The 21,511-nt window shown below is 47.2% G+C and overlaps 1 protein-coding gene and 1 non-coding gene across 2 annotated transcripts in view; both read left to right on the top strand.

Moving 5' to 3' along the window:
• The first annotated feature begins 9,866 nt into the window (after positions 1-9,866).
• The window catches only part of CDH20 (cadherin 20), a 99,854-nt gene continuing 88,209 nt past the window's right edge, over positions 9,867-21,511 (top strand). Inside the window, exon 1 of the mRNA XM_060244285.1 lies at positions 9,867-10,193. Coding sequence (XP_060100268.1) covers positions 9,948-10,193 — 246 coding nt within the window. The 5' untranslated portion in view covers positions 9,867-9,947. The remainder of the gene's footprint in view (positions 10,194-21,511) is intronic.
• Positions 10,351-10,419, top strand: TRNAA-UGC (transfer RNA alanine (anticodon UGC)). Its single transcript has one exon. It is a non-coding gene; the product is annotated as a tRNA-Ala (tRNA).

Raw genomic sequence — 21,511 nt, 5'->3', positions numbered from 1 at the left:
GTCTTGAGTATGCTGTTCAGGTGTATGTCTGTAAGTTGCAAATCTACTTTTGATTTTTTGCAATTCATTACAGAAATTTCACCCCTGATGCAGCCAATCCTCCTGGAGCTTACAGTAGGCCCTGTACTAAGAGCCCTGTAAGCTCTTGGAGGATTGGCTACATATGAATCTGCCTTATACTGAATCATACCCTTGGTCCAGCAAAGTCAGTACTGTCTACTCAGACTGGCAGCAGCTCTCCAGGGTCTCAAGCTGAGGTTTTTCATGCCTATTTGCCTGGACCCTTTTTAGTCGGAGATGCCAAGGACTGAACCTGGGACCTCTTGCTTACCAAGCAGATGCTCTACCACTGAGCCACCATCCCTCCCTCGAAGTAAATTATATCAGCATGTTCCAAAAAACAGGCACAACACGGAGACAAAACCTGAACAGGACAACAGTGTCAACCCAAAAAAAAGGAGTGGAAATTGGCCTCCATCAAAGGCCCTCCTACATTAAACTGTTTTACACTTTCTTACAACTTTCTTTACTTCTGCAACTGCATTCTTCTCCATCTCAGAAGTTCAGGATAATTGTTCAGGTGTTCTGCTCTGGCTTGGGAAATACCTGATTTTATGGGTGAAGTCTGAGGAGGGCACAGTTTGAGGAGGAGAGGAGAGGAACTTCACTGGGTATAACGCCAGACAGACCACCTTCCAAAGCAGCCATTTTCTCCTGGCAACCTGATCTCTCTTACCTGGAAATCCGTTGTCATCCCAGGAGATCTCCAGCTACCACCTGGAGGTTGCCAGTCCTAATAAAGGTAGGGATATATTCACAGTGGAAATGCTGCTAGGATTGCTCATATCCCCCCCTCCCCCTCCTCTGTATTTCCCTTCCATTGGCACTGTTTTGCTTCATCCTCTGTACGCCACGCAATATTATGTCAATGCGAAGGGTACTTTTTAGAAAACATTGACTGTAAGAATGTATGGATCGACCTGTAATTGCTTTTTACTACCTAGCTAAATGGCTGCATTAATCATGCATGCGTACATAGTGCATCTTACCTTTGCTCCGCTAATTAATCAAAACAACTAAGAAAAATAATCATCCTGATGTGGGAGCTAGATCTCGTAAAGCTGATGAGTGCTTTGCATTCAATCCACTAAGGCACGGAAAGTTTCTCTTCAAGTTAATGCACCCAGTCCCATTAACATGCAAGGTACAGACGACTGTGGCGTTTGGCAGGAATAAGCAAACACTGCGTACTCGAGACAGATGATTTTCAAAAGGCTGGTGTAATCCAGTTAATCAAAACCAATGTGTACTTATGCCCTTCTCGATGAGCTCTCGTGATGAATCTATAAAAAGATTTTTGCGCTGCTGCTTTTGTGTAAAAGCAGGTTTTATTTCTAAAGAGACCAAAAGATTTCAGTTACAACTGGGCATGTAACAGCCTTACTGTGTTTATATAAAGCATAATACTTTTATTTACCTGAAAGCAGGGCTATTTTTTTCTGGGAAAAGGGATGCTGGAACTCTCAAGATGGAAGTGAAGGAGTACATAAGAACATAAGAGAAGCCCTGTTAGATCAGGCCAATGGCTCCTCCAGTCCAACACTCAGTGTCATGCAGTGGCCAAAAAAACCAGGTACCATCAGGAGGTCCATCAGTGGGGCCAGGACACTAGAGCCCTCCCACTGTTGGAGAAATACACGGGTGCCCCCTCATTAACTTTTAAACAGGTTTTGATAAATTTGTTTCCACAAAGAGGTTCTGAAACTCTGTTTCATTGCATTCCGGCAGGAAAAAGACTTACCTGAAAGGAAGACGTGCCCCCCCCCACCCTCCGCCTAGGCTTGCCAATCCCCAGTCCCAGCGGGAGGTCTTCCGCTTTCCCAGGCTCCTTCCCCTGATAGGGAGCAATTACTTTCAGTACAAGTTACAGGCATGTACTGTATGTCGATTTAAAAAGACTTTTGGTATCTAACTTGGGTTACCAGCTCTGGGTTGGGATATAAATGGAGATTTGGGGGGCAGAGTCTGTGGAGGGCTGGGTTTGGGAAAAGGAGGAACCTCAGGGGTATAATGTCATAGTGTTCACCTTCTGTAGCAGCCATTTCGGAAACTGATACCAATTTAGCACTAGACCTTTAATCCTGGCTTAACTTTGTCCCCAAAGTAATGTTCTACACTAGAATCAAAGAAATCAACTCTATGACTATATAATTCTATGATTTTAGCATACAATGTCAGCTTGGGGACAGGGCTAAACCAGGATTAAAAGTCTAGTGCAAAATGGGTTATAGTGTTCACCTTCTGAAGCAGGCACCTGGGAGTTTTTTGGCCACTGAGTGTTGGACTGGATGGGCCATTGGCCTGATCCAACATGGCTTCTCTTATGTGACAGAGTGTTGGACTGGATGGGCCATTGGCCTGATCCAACATGGCTTCTCTCATGTTCTTATGTGACTCAGAGTGTTGGACTGGATGGGCCATTGGCCTGATCCAACATGGCTTCTCTTATGTTCTTATGTTCGTTTTCTCCAGGGGAACTGATCTCTGTAACCTGGAGAACAGTTGTTATTCCAGGAGATCTCCAGCCACCATAGGGTCACCAGGTCACGGCAAGGGGGGGGGGAATTGGGGGGCATTCCAGACCTGATGGGATGACATCACCCAGAAGTTACATCATTACGTTGGTGATGTCTCATGTGGCACTGCTTTTTAGGCAAACGCTATGGATTTTTTTTCCCTTCAAAACCATAGCTTTTGCCCAAAGCCCAAGTGTTGCTGTGTATTATCCCTGTTTGAGGGTGGGGTTCCCCCCACCAGCCAGCTGGCCAGCAGCAGGTCCACCCAAAAGTGGAGGAACCCCCACTGATCCCTGGGGGCTGGTAGCACTAAACCACTGCCTGGAGATTGACAGTACTACTTGGAAGGGAGAATCATCTTATATTCAGGGTCAAATTCCTTTCAGATAAATGTGGTACTTTTACATAATATAGTGCCATTCTAAGTGGAATAAGTCCATTGACTTCTTAGAATGCTATAACCAGGAGTGGCATTCTAGCAGGAGCTCCTTTGCATATTAGGCCACCCCCCCCCCCAATGTAGGCAGTCTTCCAAGAGCTTACAAAAAAGAGCCTTGTAAGCTCTTGGAGGATTGGCTACATCGGGGGCGTGGCCTAATATGCAAAGGAGCACCTGCTAGAATTCCACCCTTAGGGTGGTACTTTTAGTGTATGAAAAGATGGAAAGCTTGCCTATCCTTAGCATATGCATATAATTACTTATTTATTTAAATGTTTATGCCCTGCTTTTGTCCCATGGCACAGAGTGGTAAAGCTGCAGTATTGCAGTCCGGGCTCTCTGCTCACAACCTGAGTTCGATCCCGGTGGAAGCTGGGTTCAGGTAGCCAGCTCAAAGTTGACTCAGCCTTCCATCCTTCCAAGGTTGGTCAAATGAGTACCCAGCTTGCTGGGGGTAAAGTGTTGATGACTGGGGGAGGCAATGGCAAACCACCTCGTAAAAAGTCTGCCATGAAAACATCCTGTGCTATTGAGAGAGCCAGGCAAAACAAGCTCTCCCTCCCCCCACTTCCTCCCCAAGGGAGGAGCCTCAGCCAATGGAGAAAACAGAGGTTTTGCTCTGTAGCTCCTGTGCAATTGAGAGAGCCTGGCAAAGCAAGCTCTTCTTCCCCAAAGGAGGAGCCTCAACCAATGGAGAAAATTGAGTCTTTGCTCTGTAGCTCCTGTACAATTGAGCAAGCCTTGCAAAGCAAGCTGTTATGCAGAAGGGAGCAAGAGAGAGGGAGAAGGAAGCAGATGACAGCCAGTTGCTCGGGGGCCTGATAGGAGCCCTCCGGGGGCCTGATTCGGCCCCTGGGCCACATGTTTGTCACCCCTGCTTTGGAGGGTGGACTCTGAAGTCCCTGTCCTCCCCAGACTCCATCCCTAAATCTCCAGGGGTGTTTTCGCACTTACGTTTTACTGGCGCGATGACCCTCCTCACGCCGGCGGATCTGCAGTGATTTCGCACTAGAAGCGCCGGCGCAGCCCATTGCGCCGGCTACTTCCGTCGCTAAGCCAGCGCAAACGTTTTCCTGCTTCTTGGCGGTTTCCGTTTGCGCTGGCTTAGCGACGGAAGTAGCCGGCGCAATGGGCTGCGCCGGCGCTTCTAGTGCGAAATCACTGCAGATCCGCCGGCGTGAGGAGGGTCGTCGCGCCAGTAAAAGGTAAGTGCGAAAACACCCCAGGAGTTTCCCAACCTGGCGCAAGCAACTCAAGCAACATCCCTTGTCAGTGGCCAGGGGGGGAGACCTGGCAGCCGCAAATTCTTACCTGCTACTTTTTCTTTGCCTGCCCATATTCCAGCATATAAAATGGATGATACAGCACTGCCCTTCAGGACTTCCTTGTGGGGAGGGCTGGCCAGCTATCCCAGAGAAATAGATTTCCGTGGAAAATCCAGCCATGACCATTTATCCTTTTCTCAGCAGCCTCAGAGAAGAACGTGGTTGTTCTAAAACAAAATTTATGGCCGTTGACTTTACCTGCAGAAGTAAGCAAACAAAAGCCTTCTGTTTCCAGGGAGAATGGATTTAATGTCATATCATTTGTTTTCTTTATTAACCTAAGCTTTGCTGATGTGCACAGATGTTCAATAAACAACTATGCTTGCGAGGCAACTTGGAGGAAAACCTCTGGTGACTCATATTCAAGACTCCGTGCCATGGGATTAGTGGAAGGGATATTTGCATACCTTTGAACGAGTCTCTTCGGGGAGCATAAATGAGTTCAGGCGAGTTTCATCAAAACTGGATGGAAGTTTTTAACACAGATTTCCATTTTATGTAGGAATTCACCTACAACAACGATACACACCTCTGCTTTAGCGCACTGCCACGGTTGGCGATCAAGGTCGCCGCTCATACTCTAAATTAGCAGCTGGAGTAAAGATGCTGGTGTAGGAAAAGCAGTTTTATTGTCATGCTTTCTCCATATCTCTGAAATATACAGTTAAATTTATACATTCCCACCATTCTGCTCTTGACAGCAATCAAGGAAGCTTATATGGGTGGGGGTGGGGGGAGATTGCAGCCACATTATATGAAAACAATAAGTCACACAGTAGATCCAGCGGTCTCCTGAAAACAGCAGCAAATACAGAACAGTATATTAAGAGACTTTGGGGTCAGCAGGGGTCATCTTGTAGAAAAGGAGGTGCTGGAGCTCATTAGCACAACTCATCTGCATCACTCATTTGCTTCTGTATTTGTGCCGATACCCCTGACATCACTGGAAGGTGTACTAAATTATCTCAGCTCGGCATCTACCTCAAAATGCTTCATGAATCAGAACTGGCATAATAAAACCTTATTCCCGTCGTACTTCTTAAATTACTTTCTTCTGTGTGGCCACAGCAACATAATGAAGATTTCCATCTGTCTGCTTTCTATGTTTTGGTTATTTTCTCATTTTTTTTTGTGGGGGGGGGATACTATAAAGTTTGTCAAATCTTAAGAGTTCAGCAAAATTCTCACAGGGGGGTTGAATATGGAGTCCAGGAGCAAGTATTTTTGGGGGGCGGGGTAGGAAAGAAAGAGCACAATAAAATTTAGAAATTCCGGAGCACCGCTCTTGTGAGCTCCTGCTCAAAATGAGGCCTGGGTGCCAGCAATGGAATCACCTAATTTTGATGGCCCTTATGTTAAACAAGTTTGGCAAGCTGAGTACTCATTTTACTGACCTCGGAAGGGTGAAAGGCTGAGTCAACCATGAGCTGACTACCTGAACCCAGCTTCAAACTCAGGTTGTGAGCAGAGCTTGGACTGCGGTACTGCAGCTTATCACTCTGCGTCACAGGGCTCCCTATCAATAAACTTACACTCCCTTAAAACGTGCGATCCTTCTTCAGCCTTGCATCACCAGATCACGTAGTAGTGGATTCTATACGCTAATAAGCAAAATTCCTTTGGTCTTTCCTGAACTTTTTTGACATTTGGCTTCACGGGTGGCTCTGTGTTTCTCTGTCCAGTTTCTCCACACCGTAATTGCACAAAGCTCTATTGCGCACCCCAATTAGTTGTATCGTTTAGAAACTTTTTTTAAAAAAAACTATACTAAAACTTTAGCTTTCCTGTTAGCAGAAAGGTGCTCAGGAACCACTTTGAGACCAAACTCTTTAGGGTTTGTGGAATCTTTCGGGCTCAAGTGCCGTGTTCTACTGGAGAAAGTTTTCCTTCCAGACGTTTCGTTCATCTGGAAGGAAAACTTTCTCCAGTAGAACACGGCACTTGAGCCCGAAAGATTCTACAAACCCTAATGATGTTACCAGCCGTGAAAACCTGAAATCTTTGATGAGACCAAACTCTGTTTGAAAGAGAAATTAGCATGTGCGTAGCAGGGGGAAATGGCTACCACGAGGGTATTCGTAGGTTTCTACTGGTGTTTACATTCCCCACCCCCCCCCCTTAGAGAGCCGTGAAAAATAGTTCCATAATAATTTTTGCTCCTTTTGGAGGGATTCAGTTCTGAACATGACGAGGCCAGCATCTCCTACTGATTTGTGGGGAGTTTTTGTTTTTTTAGTCATCTTCTCCAGATAAAACAATGAAGCAATCAGTTGAATCATTTCATAACAGGGAGCAGATGAAATTTTAATACACCTTGGCGGGGACCAGACCAGCAGCTTGGGCCAGCAGCCTCCAGTCCTGAAGTAAATTGGCATAAAGAGAAGCACCTTGGGGGTGGGGTCAAACTGCTGGGACGGGGATGGGCTGGTGCACCCCGGAGGAGCAACCAGGCAAGCGGAGTACTCAGAACCAATGGGTTGAAATCAAATCAAAAGAGTTTCCGGCTCAACATTAGGAAGAACTTCCTGACCGTTAGAGCGATTCCTCAGTGGAACAGGCTTCCTCGGGAGGTGGTGGGGCCTCCTTCCTTGGAGGTTTTTCAACAGAGGCTAGATGGCCATCTGACAGCGACGAAGATCCTGAGAATTTTGTGGGAAGTGTTTGTGAGTTTCCTACATTGTGCAGGGGGTCGGACTAGATGACCCTAGAAGTCCCTTCCAACTCTATGATTCTATGATTCTAATTAGGGTGGATTGAGCCCTGTGAAACAAACAAGTCTGGTGGCAGCAACCTGGGGCAAGGTGGAAGAGCTTGGACTCCCCTCTGTTATTAGACATACATGCCCTGGCAACAGGACCGGATCTACATGTTTTTTGAAGGGGGGGGCAAAATTAAAAAATGGTGCCCCCTTATGGGCCATTCTACCTTATGGTCCCATAGAATACAATTGACTCCATACCCAATTTGGTGCCCCCCCTCCATCGGCGCCCAGGGCAAGCACCCCCCTCTGCCCATCCCTAGATCCAGCCCTGCCTGGCAGTAAGTCCCTAGGCTGACCTCCTTACAGAGAGCGGGGAGGTGGCAAGAGGTACCCCTGGGCACCCCAGGAAGTCTCCAGATGTTCGCATCTGGACTTGGTTTTTTAATCCGTGTGGTGGCCGTTTCTGTGTCGCCTCAAAGTGCCGGTCCGGGCCCAGCCATTAGCAGGTTTTTGAGAGGATAAATACTAAGCTTTCTGAGTAGGGTTGCCAATCCCCAGGTGGGGACAGGGGATCACCCTGTTTGGAGGCCCTCTCTCTCGCTTCAGGGTCATCAGAAAGCAGGGGAGGGAATGTCTGCTGGGCAATCCATTATTCCTTATGGAGACCAATTCACATTGGGTATGACGGAGAATTGATCTGCAGGTATCTGGGGCTTGGGGAGGGCTGTTTTTTGACATAGAGACACCAAATTTGTAGCATAGCCTCTCCTCAGAACACCCTGATGCCTCTCCTCAAAACACCCCCCACCCCAAGTTTCAAAAAGATTGGACCAAAGGATTCAATTCTATGAGCCCCAAAAGAAGGTGCCCCTATCCTTCATTGTTTCTAATAGAGGGAAGGCATTTAAAAGGTGTGTGGTCCCTTTAAATGTGATGGCCAGGCCTCCCTTTGGAGTTCATTTATTCTTGTCACAACCTTGCTCCTGGCTCCACCCCCAATGTCTCCTGGCTCCACCCCCAAAGTCCTCAGATGTTTCTCGAATTGGACCTGGCAACCCTGTTTCTAAGAAATGCACTAGCCCTGTTAGGAAGGAGGGGCAAAATGTTTTCTTTCCTTTTCCGAAAGAGTAGCTGAAACATTAAGCTCTCAGACTGCATTGACAGAGTAGGGAAGTGCGGTGTCACCTCATTAAACCCAGCAAAGTCAAGGAAGAAAAGAGGGCTACAAAGCGTGACCTCACTCCAGGTCATCAGCTAATCTAACTTCATGACAACAAAAGATCCTTGACTGATGAGAAAATGTCCTCTGATGGAGGTCGGCATTCGTTGGCCCAAATGAGTCTTTCAGGCCGAAGGAAGGGAAATTTGTTAGCTTTGCTCGCTGAAGCAAAAGCCACAATAGCAGACGACCGTCAACCTCCCCGAAACCCTTTTGTACCTGAGATAATGATTAACTGACCGTTCAAAATCCTAGAAATGTCACGTTAGCTGCGGTGGTCAACTCCTCAGAGAACAGGCAGCCGTGTGTGAAGTGAGCCTGGTGTGAAGCGGTGAAAGTTTGGGTGCCAAAAAAATAATTAAAGTCAGAAATAATTTGCAGCTACTAAAATTAAATTGAAGGTATCAGTAACACCCTAAGTACACGCACACTTCTGTGAGGGAACAAGGAGATTTTTTTTTGTTTTTTGCAGGAGAAAAAAACCCGAGTATTAGTTGTCTATTATAATTACCCTGAGGTGATTCCTTCTTCTAAATATTATCAAAGGCTTCTGTTCATAAATATTTCTAAAACAATGTTCTGTTAACGCAAGTGAATCAATAATACAGTAAAAACCGGCAGCCATCTTAGCAAAGTGTCTTCCGTTCTAGCTTCTCAATCATTACCTTCGTTTGGGAGTACAGGGCTGTGCAGGTTATAAGGAAAGATTTTTTTTTTCCTTTTTATGGAACAGGCCTACCTTGTTATCATATTTTTATGAGGAAGATCAAATACTCTGAGACGCACCTTTCTCTTTTTTTTAACTATGTTTGAAGTTCCATGTAAGAAATTTGGTAATAGAGTCAGTAAGAGAAGTCAGTTTGGTGTAATGGTTAAGTGTGCGGACTCTTATCTGGGAGAACCAGGTTTGATTCCCCGCTCTTCCACTTGCATCTGCTGGAATGGCCTGGGTCAGCCATAGCTCTCGTAGGAGTTATCCTTGAAAGGGCAGCTGCTGTGAGAGCCCTCTCAGCCTCACCCACCTCACGGGGTATCTGTTGTGGGGAAGGAAGATAAAGGAGATTGTGAGCCACTCTGAGATTTGGAGTGTGTCAAGTTGGCAGATTCAATAACGAGTTGTTGTTGATACAAAGAAACTAGTTTATTGATACTGTTACTTGAGGCAAAGCCAGTATTGAAAGACTAACGAACAACCTGTAAAGACATTGCATATAAGGGACACTTCTAAGGGATTCCTAAGAGGGGGGGAGGATTATGCAGGACCCATTCAAACATTGATGTTACCAATTCGTTCTCAGGCTCTGTGGCCTTGATCGTAGCAGGCTCTCGACTCCCTTTGGAGAGCCGGGCCTGAGAAGGCACAGGTAAGACTTTCACATCTTTCCATTTCAAAGCAAGGGCACTTACTACAGGAAGGGAGGGATAGGGAAGATATGAGCTAGCAGCAAGTGAATATACTTTGGTTCTACCCAGAAGGCTCTCTGCCAGAGTTACAGACAGACTTGACAGAGTGGAGAGCGGGATATAAATCCAATATCTCCTTCTTCTTCTTTTACTTTACAGGAGCTCCTTGTCCTTAAAGAAGTTGGCTCAAACCACCGAAATCTGCTCTCGGACACTCCAAAGGCCTGTCCACTGGATTCTTTAAAGGACCAACACTGCATCTGGAAACACTCCTGGTACACCAATGTGGGCTTCAAGCAGAATGGCCAGCGCAAAACGGCTTGGATTCAGTATATCCATATGCTTGTGCTTCATGATGAACCTCATTACAATTGTATTGTCTGGGAGCACCGGACCACCCAGCAATGGCCAAGGCAGCAGCCCATTGGACAACCTGCTGCTTCATCAGCGAATGAAGAGAAGCTGGGTGTGGAACCAGTTCTTTGTTCTGGAAGAATACACTGGAACGGATCCTTTGTACGTGGGAAAGGTAAGAGGCAAGGCAAACTATCAATAGGGCCATCAGGGTGGTTTTCATACCGGACAAAATGCGTCTCTGTACATAGAATGCACATTGTGCAGTGCACATTTTTGTGTGATTTCCATTGCACCATAGATAGACTTCCTACTTTATACAAGCATATACCGTGGTAGCTCAGTGGTAGAGCATCTGCTTTGCATGCAGAAGGTCTTGGGTTCAATTCCCAGCATCCCCAATTAAAAGCATCTGGTAGTCGGTGATGTGAAAGATCTCTGCTTGAGACCCTGGAGAGCCACTGCCAGGCAGAGAATACAGTACTATCCTTGAAAGCCAAGCAGTCTGATTCCTATAATTTCTCTATTTATTTATTTCTATTTGTATCCCATTCTCCCTGCAAACAGGCTCAGGGCAGCTAACAGCATAGCAGGGGTAGAATTCTAGCAGGAGCTCCTTTGCATATTAGGCCACACACCCCTGATGTAGCCAATCCTCCAAGAGCTTACAAAAAAGAGCCTTGTAAGCTCTTGGAGGATTGGCTGCATCAGAGGTGTGTGGCCTAATATGCAAAGGAGCTCCTGCTAGAATTCCGCCCCTGCCTATAAAGCAGCTTCCTATGTCTTGGTGTGTCGTGTGTCTAAGAGCTGATCCTGACTTTGATTCAAAGGTAACCTTGTGAGAGCACAAGGCATTTCTGCTCACACAAGCGGAGTGTCCCTGAATTTCACCCATTTCCCTCGCCCCTGAAACCATGTAACGTATCAGGAGGGCAACGTGTTGTCTCATCTTCATTAGTCTTAGTAAAACAACATTATGTGACTTGTCTTTTGCAGATTTTGCTGTGGAACAATGCACCTAACCTTTGTTTCTTGTGTACTCTAAATAGTATCCAAGCCAATATTAATTTCACTAATTGGGGGAAAGAACAGAGGGAGAGAACGGTGGGGGGGAAGGGATAAAGGGGAGATAAGAGTAACAGGGAATGATACATGCTTAAGCTTAGTTTTGGGTCACAATATCAGGGCATTTTTTGCAGTAGGAACTCCTTTGCATATTAGGCCACACACCCCTGATATAGCCAGTCCTCCTGGAGCTTACAATAGGCCCTGTACTAAGAGCCCTGAAAGCTCTTGGAGGATTGGCTACATCAGGGGTGTGTGGCCTAATATGCAAATAAGTTCCTGCTACAAGAAAAGTGCTGGTAAAGACAAAGGAATTAAGCTAAAAGGGTTCACTTGAAGATGTAGTTTTTGAGGAGGCGTTTGAAAGGTGATGCCACACTGGTTTCTTAGTCTTCGCAAACCTGTTCTTCCTTTGCTGTGGGCCCAGAATACATTTCTGATTCTGAGAGTTTCTAGCTAGTGTCACCTTGAAGTGGGAATAATGTCTGTTTTGAGAGTCACCTGATGCTTCGCCTTCTTTCGAAAGATCAGTGCTATCGGCTGTAATCTGATGTCACTTTCCAAAAATCTCCAGCCGCCTTTGTAGGAACAGCTCATGTGTCAGAGTACAGAAAGGTATCAGAGACACAAAAGGATTAGGTGCGGACAAGAAAGGGTGCATTCCTGTGGCAGTGAATTGCATGTGTTAATCACCCTTTGGGTGAAGTACTTCCTTTTATCTGTTCTAACCCGACTGCTCAGCAGTTTCATTGAATGTCCACGAGTTCTCGTATTGCGGGAATGGGAGAAAAGTCCTTCTTTCTCTGCCTTCTCTGTCCCATGCATAATCTTGTAAACCCCGATCATGTCACCCCTCAGTCGACGTTTCTCCAAGGTTCCTTCAAGAGACCTTCATCTTCCAGATGCGTTGCTTCTGTTTTAACAAAGAGCGATTGCTGCCAATTCACAGCGAGAGCCTGTTGCTGGCACTATCATTACAGAGTGTGCAGCCAATGCCCAAAATAGCAACCATGTGTTTAGTTGGCCCCTCCTAATGTCTAAAATAACTTACTGGTGTTCTGGCACAGCTGGTGTATTGTCCGACTCAGCCCTCACCAACTGTAGACAATGACAAGCGCCAGGAGGCGGAAAACGTACGTTGTGTAAAATGGTTCGTTCTCTTCAAGAGACCCGTTTTACTCAGGTTTCAGGTGCAGTTTTAGAACTGAAACTTCCTTGGTCACCTTGGCTCTTTAACCTTTATTGGAAGAGAGATGGTGTTCTTCCAGACAGGATAACTGATGTAGCTTTTGGGAGCAATGCGCTCCAGTGTTTCTGAGGTTCTGTATGTCTCCAGTTCAATTTTTACATGAAACTGCTGGCAGAAGTCATCTAGAACAGGGGTCCCCAACCACTAGGCAGTGGACCAGTACCAGTCTGTGGCCTGCTAGCAATTGGGCCATGTAGCAAGGCAAACAAAGCAGCCCCACAGCCTGCCTCAGGACCCAGGCAGGCGAAAGAGGCAGCGTAGCCTCACTCTGAAGCTTCCTCCCCTTGTAGGGGAGGCAGCCTTGGAGTGAGGCCACACCACCTCTTTCATCTGCCGGGGTCCTGGGCTGGAGGAAGGGGCAGTGCTGCTGTGAACTTAGCCTACCCCTCATTTATAGACCCCCACCAATCAGGTCATCAGTGGGGGTCTTTCAATGGGACAGGAAGGCAGATTGGCTTTCTGCTGCTTGGCCACCTAATGGGAAGGCAACAGAAACAGCCCCAGTCTCTGCCCCCCCCCATTTAGAAGAGCCAGTTTGGTGTAGTGGTTAAGTGTGCGGACTCTTATCTGGGAGAACTGGGTTTGATTCCCCACTCCTCCACTTGCACCTGCTAGCATGGCCTTGGGTCAGCCGTAGTTCTGGCAGAGGTTGTCCTTGAAAGAGCAGCTTCTGTCAGAGGCCTCTCCATCCCCACCCACCTCACAGGGTGTCTGTTGTGGGGGAGGACTCTTATCTGGGAGAACCGGGTTTGATTCCCCACTCCTCCACTTGCACCTGCTAGCATGGCCTTGGGTCAGCCATAGCTCTGGCAGAGGTCGTCCTTGAAAGGACAGCTGTTGTGAGAGCCCTCTCCAGCCCCACCCACCTCACAGGGTGTCTGTTGTGGGGGAGGAAGGCAAAGGAGATTGTGAGCCACTCTGAGACTCTTCGGAGTAGAGGGCAGGATATAAATCCAATATCTTCTTCTTCTTCGTAAAGACCCCCATGGGGGCAGGGATGGGCATGAGTTGGGGGGCAGCCTGGGGTGGCAAATAACCCAGCGCCACCCCACCCCCCATAAGTCCATGGAAAAATTGTCTTCCATGAAACTGGTCCCTGGTGCCAAAAAGGTTGGGGGCCACTGGTCTAGAATTTTGGGCCGAGGTGTTGCAGGCAGTGGGCCTAGTGTCTTCCATGGCGACACTGGGACTCTCCCAAGTTGTATCACATCAAGCAGGTAACACACTGGATTTCACCTGATAACTGCTGATTCAGTGCCATGGTAAGATCATTTTGCCCTGAAGGATCAGCTGAGTATCCCAACTCCCTCCTGTCTAGGTGATGAATGGATTTATGCCCACCCATGGAGACTAATGGACCCACTTAGGTTTCAGAGTGCTCTATGGGATCCAATGCCCCTGGCATTAGATGTTCTGACCTGACAGAGGACTGGTACACCACAGAGCTTAGAGGGATGAAGTGGGAACTTAGATGACTAGAACGAGTTTGGAGACGGATTCACAATGAAGCTTCAATAGCATCTTATGGGGCGTTTATGAAATCCAATGAGATGGTGGTGAAGACTACTAGGAGGGACTTCTATACAGACTCCATCACATCTGCTAGCTCTCACCTGCCACAATTGTTTAGGGTAATTAGAACTCTTAATTTCTCCCAGCAAGAGAACCAAAAAGTCTTGTAATCTGGCCATAAACTGTGAGGCATTTATGGGGGGGGCGGGGGGGGTTTGTGGAGAAAATCTTGTTGCTCCACCATGACTTTCCTGGCTTCTTAGATACACTATGTGAACTAGAGGCCCCTTGGCCACCTTTGGATCCAATATTTGACAACTTCAGCCAGCTCTCAGGCCCCAATGTTTTTTGTTTTTGTTTTTTAATAAACAATTTTTATTAGTAACATATGGTAGTAGAACTATATCTACAACTTATAAAAAGCTTAAGATAAAAAAACATCATTCTACCCCACATCTTACTTTTCTCCCACCCCTCCCCCCAATAATTGACCTCGCCAGTGTTATTTTTTTTAAAAAAAAACAGATATTAAAGGTACCTTTAACTATCAAGAAAAAACAAAAATTGATTAAGAAAAAGATCCCCCCTTCAAAAGTTATATTCTTGTCTTAAAAGTCTTAATCTTCAAAAATTGTCCAATGTCCTTTTATTTTCCACTCTTTTTCTACATATCTTCTGAATTTCTTCCACTCCCGATTAAAAAGTTCTAAATCGCAGTCTCTTAGTTTTCTTGTTAGCTTGTCCATTTCACTCCATGACATAACTTTTATAGTCCAGTCCCATTTTTCTGGTATTTTTTCTTGCTTCCACAACTGCGCATACAATGTCCTAGCAGCTGAGAGCAAGTACCATATTAAAGTTCTATCTTCTTTTGGAAATTTTTCCATTTGTAATCCCAGCAGAAAGGTCTCTGCTTCTTTGTTAAATTCATATCCTAGGATCTTAGATATCTCTTGTTGAATCATCTGCCAAAACATTTTAGCTCTTTCACAAGTCCACCACATATGGTAGAAAGAACCCAATGCTGATAGGATCCAGATTCCTATGAAGCTAACCGCTTGCCTCTTAGACCCATGTCTTTCGTGGCTGCTGCAAGCCAGTGGTGAGGGTATACGGGGCCCTCTGAGGGACATTATCCATCTGTCCTTAAGTTCAGGGGTCTATCCAGAGGGCTTAAAAGAGGCAATGGTGATACCACTCTTAAAGAAACCATTGCTGGATCCTTCCAATTACCACCCAGTTTCAAATCTCTTGTTCCTGAGTAAGGTCATTGAGAGGGTGGCTGCTGAGCAATTCCAGAGCTTCCCAGAGGACACATTGGCATTAGACCCCTTTCAGTCTGGCTTGCACTCTTGTCATGGGATGGAGACTGTGTTGGTTGCCCTCATGGACAATCTCTGCAGATAGTTTGATCAGGGTGGGTCGGCACTGTTATTGTGTGACTTGACAGGGGCATTCAATACAGTCAACCACAGTCTGTTGGCTCACCGCCTCACCAACAGTGGAGTACACAGGACAGCCCTGAAGTGGGTTGTCTCATTTCTCCATGGTCGGGGATAGAGGGTGGTGCTGGGAGAGAGGGTTTCCTCTTGTGGGGTCTTCCTCTGTGTCATGTGGGGTCCCTCAGGGGACTCTCCTCTCCCCAGTGTTGTTTAACATCTTCACGCACCCTCTTCTCCAGTGGGTGAGGAATTTTGGGTTGGGATGCCATCAGTATGCTGATGACACCCACTGTATCTGCTGATGGATGGATGACCAAACACCACCTCAGGAAATCTGGCCAAGGGTTTGGAGGCTGTGTTGAGGTGGTTGAAGCAGAGCCAACTAAAACCGAACCAAACAAAGATGGAGGTTTTGGGGCTGGGTGGGGGAGATTCAGGTTTGGAGCAGCAACTCCCGGCTCTTGACTACGTGCCCTTAACACTGGTGCAGAAGGTTGGGCGTACTGCTGGATACCTTCTCATCAGTGAAGGCTCAGATCATGAACAACACTGGACTGGCATTTTTCCATCTGTGTCAGGTCAGGCAACTAGTCCCCTACCTGTCTCACCCCAACCTAGCCACCATAATCCATGCAATGGTCACCTCTAGGCTTGATTACTGTAACTTGCTGTATGCAGAGCTGCCCTTGAAGCTAATCCAGAAGTTACAACTTGTCCAGAATGCAGCAGCTCGAGAGCCAGTTTGGTGTAGTGGTGAAGTGTGTTAACTTTTACCTGGGAGAACTGGGTTTGATTCCCCACTCCTCCACTTGCACCTGCTGGAATGGCCTTGGGTCAGCCATAGCTCTGGCAGAGGTTGTCCTTGAAAGGGCAGCTGCTGTGAGAGCCCTCTCCAGCCCCACCCACCTCACAGGGTGTCTGTTGTGGGGGAAGAAGATAAAGGAGAGACTCTTCGGAGTGGAGGGCAGGATATAAATCCAATATCTTCTTCTTCTTATGGGGACATTGTTAACAGCACATATTCAGCCTGTGCTCTGCCAGCTGCACTGGCTTAAGGTGGAGTACCAGGTTGAGTACTTTGACAAAGCTGCAGGGGGGAAGCAGAGAGCGGCAAATGGTGACAACGCCAGCGGCAGCCACACCAGACAAGTCAGCCAAAGAGCAGCTTAATTGCTGGCTGCACATGCAGGCTGGGAGGGATGCACGCAGGGGGAAAATGGGGGGGGGGGGCTAAAGGCGTGGGGGCCCATAGGCCAGTGCCTATTTGGCCTAACTATTAATCCAGCCCTGCCTCCAAAGTAACGTTCATGATCTGAGCCTGATGAGAAGGTATTCAGAAACACGCCCAAGCTCTTAACCGTCTGCACCAGTGTAAAGGGCACGTGGTCAAGAGCCAGGAGTTGCTGCTCCAAACCTGAATCTCCCCCAGCAAGCTAGAAAACTTCCCAGAAAACATCATAATGCCCCTGTATAAATCGATGGTGCGGTCTCATTTGGAGTACTGTGTGCAGTTCTGGTCGCCGCACTTCAAAAAGGATATTATAGCATTGGAGAAAGTCCAGAAAAGGGCAACTAGAATGATTAAAAGGCTGGAACACTTTCCCTATGAAAAAAGGTTGAAACGCTTGGGACTCTTTAGCTTGGAGAAACGTCGACTGCGGGGTGACATGATAGAGGTTTACAAGATAATGCATGGGATGGAGAAAGTAGAGAAAGAGGTACTTTTCTCCCTTTCTCACAATACAAGAACTCATGGGCATTCGATGAAATTGCTGAGCAGACAGGTTAAAACGGATAAAAGGAAGTACTTCTTCATCCAAAGGGTGATTAACATGTGGAATTCACTGCCACAGGAGGTGGCGGCGGCCACAAGCATGGCCACCTTCAAGAGGGGTTTAGATAAAAATATGGAGCAGAGGTCCATCAGTGGCTATTAGCCACAGTGTGTGTATATATATAAAAATTTTTGCCACTGTGTGACACAGAGTGTTGGACTGGATGGGCCATTGGCCTGATCCAACATGGCTTCTCTTATGTTCTTATGTTCCCCTCCCCTAACCCCACCCTCTCCTGGCCCCACCCCCAAAGTCTCCAGGTATTTTTCCAACATAGACGTGGCAACCTTATCTCCTGGAGAAGATGGCTGCATTGAAGGATGGATTTTGTGGCATTATACCTTGCTGAGGTTGCATCCCTTCCAAACCTCACCCTCCTCAGGCTCTTCCCCACGCCCCACCCCCACAAATCTCCAGATATTTCCATGCCAGAGTTGGCAACTGTATCTCTGTTAAAGAAAATTCCGTGCACTGTTCTACTAAATCTAAATTAAAGCAGATTCAGGTGGGCAGCTGTGTTGGTCTGAAGCAGCAGAACAAATTTTGAGTCCAGTGGCAGCTTTAAGACCAACAAAAGTTTATTCAGGGTATGTGCAGGCACACTTCTTCATATAAATATGGAAGTTACTTTCTGCCTTAGGGTTTCCAGCCTCCAGGTGAGGCCTAGACATCTCCTGCTCTTGCAACTGATCTCCAGCTGTCAGAGATCAGCTCCCCTGAAGAAAATGGCTGGACTCTTTGGTATTGTACCATGCTGAGGCCCCTCCCCTCCCGGATCCTCTCCCAAAGTCTCCAAGTATTTTCCAAAACCAACTTGGCAACCCTAATCTGTGTGTGTGCTCCGGGGCGTTCCTGGCTGGGAACTCACTTTTAAAGTGGCAGAATGTCTCCAAGGGAAAACCTTGGGGTGCTCATGATGTCTAGATGTGGCTGACATGTTATATTATATATATGAAACTTTAACTTGCATTTCTATGTATCTGAGGAAGTGCGCTTGCACACAAAAGCTCATACCTTGAATAAACAGTTGTTTGTCTTAAAGGTGCCACTGGACTCTCTTAAAATTTGTTCTAAATTGAAGCCGTTATGCTTCCTTTGCTCTTATAAATAGAACCTGTTAAAACCGTAGTGAAAAATTAGGTACATTATATTCATTATTCATAATCTCCCTTAAAGCCAGAGAATGCATTACATGAAAGACACACACCATTGGACTTTCCCAACATTTCCTTTCAGAGAGAAAACAAAACCCAAAGGGAAGAAGAAATAGATTAGAACTGCAACACTGGGGGTCAGATGGGGAAGGTGAGGTATTTTTAAGCCCATGCCACTTCCTTCGTTGAAATTGTTTCCCCTTTTCAAAGCTGCTATTAGCCACGAGAAAGAGACAAATGCCCATTTTATACCTGTCTTTTTTCCTTACCGCCGCTAATAACAGCTTCGAAAGGGAGGTGGTGTTTCTATTAGGAGAATGCCATGAGGCAAAGGCTTAAGCTTCTATTTCGGGTGGTGGTGGGGAGCTGCATCACATTGTTATTGTGAAAGAAAACATTAAGTGAGCTAACATCAAGCCTCCTGTATAATATGTGGTGTGCCCCTCAAGAAATCAATTGATTCACACCTTCCCATTTCACCTTCTGTATTCTAGTAATATTTTTGCAAAGTCTCAGGAACAGCGTAACATAATTCTGTTGCAGGCAGTTGTCAAGAGCTAGGTACAGTCAGAGTCCAAATCAGCATCAATGTCAGTCCAAAGTCAGAGTACTAGAAGTTAGGCGAGGCAGAGTTGTTCACTCCAAAGTCAGGGTTCCAGAAGTCAGGTAAGGCAAAGTCATACACAAGAGTAAGAAGTTCCAAGTCCAAAGCCGGTCCAAAAGTCAGTGGACCAAAGCAGTCAAGAGTTGTGAAGTTCACTAGGCACTGACTTCTTGCTTCTACATAGGGCTACCAAGTTCCCATCAGGGGAGGAGTTTCCCCCGATTTGGGGGCCTGCAATCTGCCAGCATGGAGTGTGCTGCCAGGGGATCCCTGCCCCCCAAAACCTCTGTCATCACATGACATGCCAGGCACAATAAAGCCAACCAGAGGTGACATAATCACATTGGACATGGCGCACCAGGGACGCTCTAGCATTCGGGTTAAAAACTCTGTGGTACCATAGAGTTTTTAACCCAAATGCTAGTGTCCCCGGCATTACATGCCCAGGGGGATGATGTCACTTACAGGTGACATCATTGCACCGCATGCACAAGATTCATCCCCCACCAGAGCCAAGGTAAGACTTGGCCACCCTACTACATCCAGCAGTCTCCCTTGACTGGCTCTTATAGGCATCTGCGGCAAGGTCTTATTTGCAGACAGCAGATTGGGAGTAACCCTGCAGCTACTCATCCTCAGCAAGCAGCCGGCATCGGGACAGGAGATGTGCACTTTGTCTTCTCTCCACAAGCTCCATTCTAAGCCTTCATCTCCAGTGCTCAAAGGGTGGGGGTGATACTGGAGAGCTGGTAACAACCACCCAGGTTTCATCTGTTGGAATGGGGTGGAAGTTGCTGGTGGCTCTGCGTCAGCTGTGAACCCTGACAAGCCTGCAGTTCATCTTGCTTGTCAGCTTCTGCTGATTCAGACCAGAACTCCTTTCCTCCTGAGAAGTCCTCTTCTCCTGAGGAGTCCTTCTCTCCCAACTGACGCATAACACCAGTGTATCTATTGCGCTTGAGAGAGATATGTGAATGACATAGATTCACATTATGACTTCTATGATTCTGTGACTTGGGAAACCTGGATTCAGATGCCCACCCAGAGACTAACTGTGGACCAAGCTAGAGGTGACAGGTGCACTGTGGGGATGCACCACCATTTGAAAAAGTGAGTTTGCAGCCAGGAACTCACTTAGATTCCACCATGGGGGCCTGATGCTGGTGAGAACCACCACAGAACAGGGTGAGGAGCAGATCCTGCCTTCTTTCCTCCTCCACCCCCACCTTCTTGACCCCAGAATGGTACCATTCTGTTTTTTTCACCCCCAAATGGCAAATAGTGCCCCCAGTGCTGCCATGCTCCCACGGGGGCGAGGGATCCCCCAGTTTGGGAGGCCCCAACCCACTGGAATGGAGCAGGCCGCTGGGGGATTCCCACCCCCAAATAGCCCCGTCATTGTGTGACGTGCCTTGCACGATGATGTCACCCGGAAGTGAAATCATCATGCCATGGATGTTCTAGGATTCGCAATAAAACTCTGTGGTATCATAGAGTTTTACTGCAAATCCTAGAGTGTCCCCAGCACGGCATACCCACTTCTGGGTGACATCATGCCACAGATTCTTCACACATACAAGAAAATTCCCCTCCCCCCACCACAGCAGCAGAAGGACTTGGCAACCCTATGTTTTGGAGAGGAAAAATAGCACAGGGGAGAAGGATCCCTTCCTCACCCCACTCTGTGGTGGTCCCGAAAAGAACTGGGCTCCTGTAGCAAAGTCTAAAGGAGCTCCTGGCTGGGAAACTCACTTTTAAAATGGTAGAATGTCCCCAAGAGAAAACATTGGAGTGCTCATGATGTCTAGATGTGGCTGACATGTTATATTTTTCCAAAGTACGTTCCATGGTCAAGTGAGCAGATGTGTTCTGGTTCCTCCAGGTATTTGTGAGTGTAGTTAGGATTGGGGCCATGGGGGAGAAGAAGTTTAAGCTTCCCCTGTGCCATTTCCCTGATCTGAAATGGCCCATGTCACTATGAGTGATATCAGACGGCCGGAAATAGAGCACCCCGGAGCTTCCGGATAGCGCTCGGGGAGGGGGCGGGCCGTGGGCGCCCAGGGAGCATCAGAAAAGCTCACGCATCCCATCTGCAACTCCCTGGGCACTCTCCAGGCACTTCCCGGTCTTCCAGACAGCCGGGAGGGCCTCAGAGGTGCCCCAGCAAAAAGGCACCACCTTTTTGAGCCAGGTAGATCCGCTTAGAGGACGGGGTGAGTACAAGACAGGGGTGGGTAGCAGATGTTGCCATCTGGAGGGGGGTTTGGGGTCAATCTCAGAGGCGTCTCTGAATCGACCCAAAGTGCCGGTCGTTAGCAGCTTGTGTGTCCCATTGTAGACTTCAAATAGGATTGCCAGCTCCAGGCTGGGAAATACCTAAAGATTTTGGGGTTGGAAACTGAGGAGGGTGGGATTTGGAGAAAGGAGGGACTTCAGTGGGGTACAATGCCCTAGAGCCCACCTTCCAAAGCAGTCATGTTCTCCAGGGGAACTGGTCTCTGTCACCTGGAGAGTAGTTGTAATCCTAGGAGATCTCCAACGACCGCCCTGAGGTGACAATCGTGATGAGAGAAGTCACACAGTTTATGCCAAAATGAGAAAACTGTGACTTGAAATAACTATAAATCCTAAT

Source organism: Heteronotia binoei, chromosome 7 (genome assembly GCF_032191835.1).
Source record: "Heteronotia binoei isolate CCM8104 ecotype False Entrance Well chromosome 7, APGP_CSIRO_Hbin_v1, whole genome shotgun sequence".
Taxonomy (NCBI): Eukaryota; Metazoa; Chordata; class Lepidosauria; order Squamata; family Gekkonidae; genus Heteronotia; species Heteronotia binoei.
Note: the sequence above shows the minus strand (reverse complement) of the source record. Positions and strands in the feature narration are given on the sequence as shown.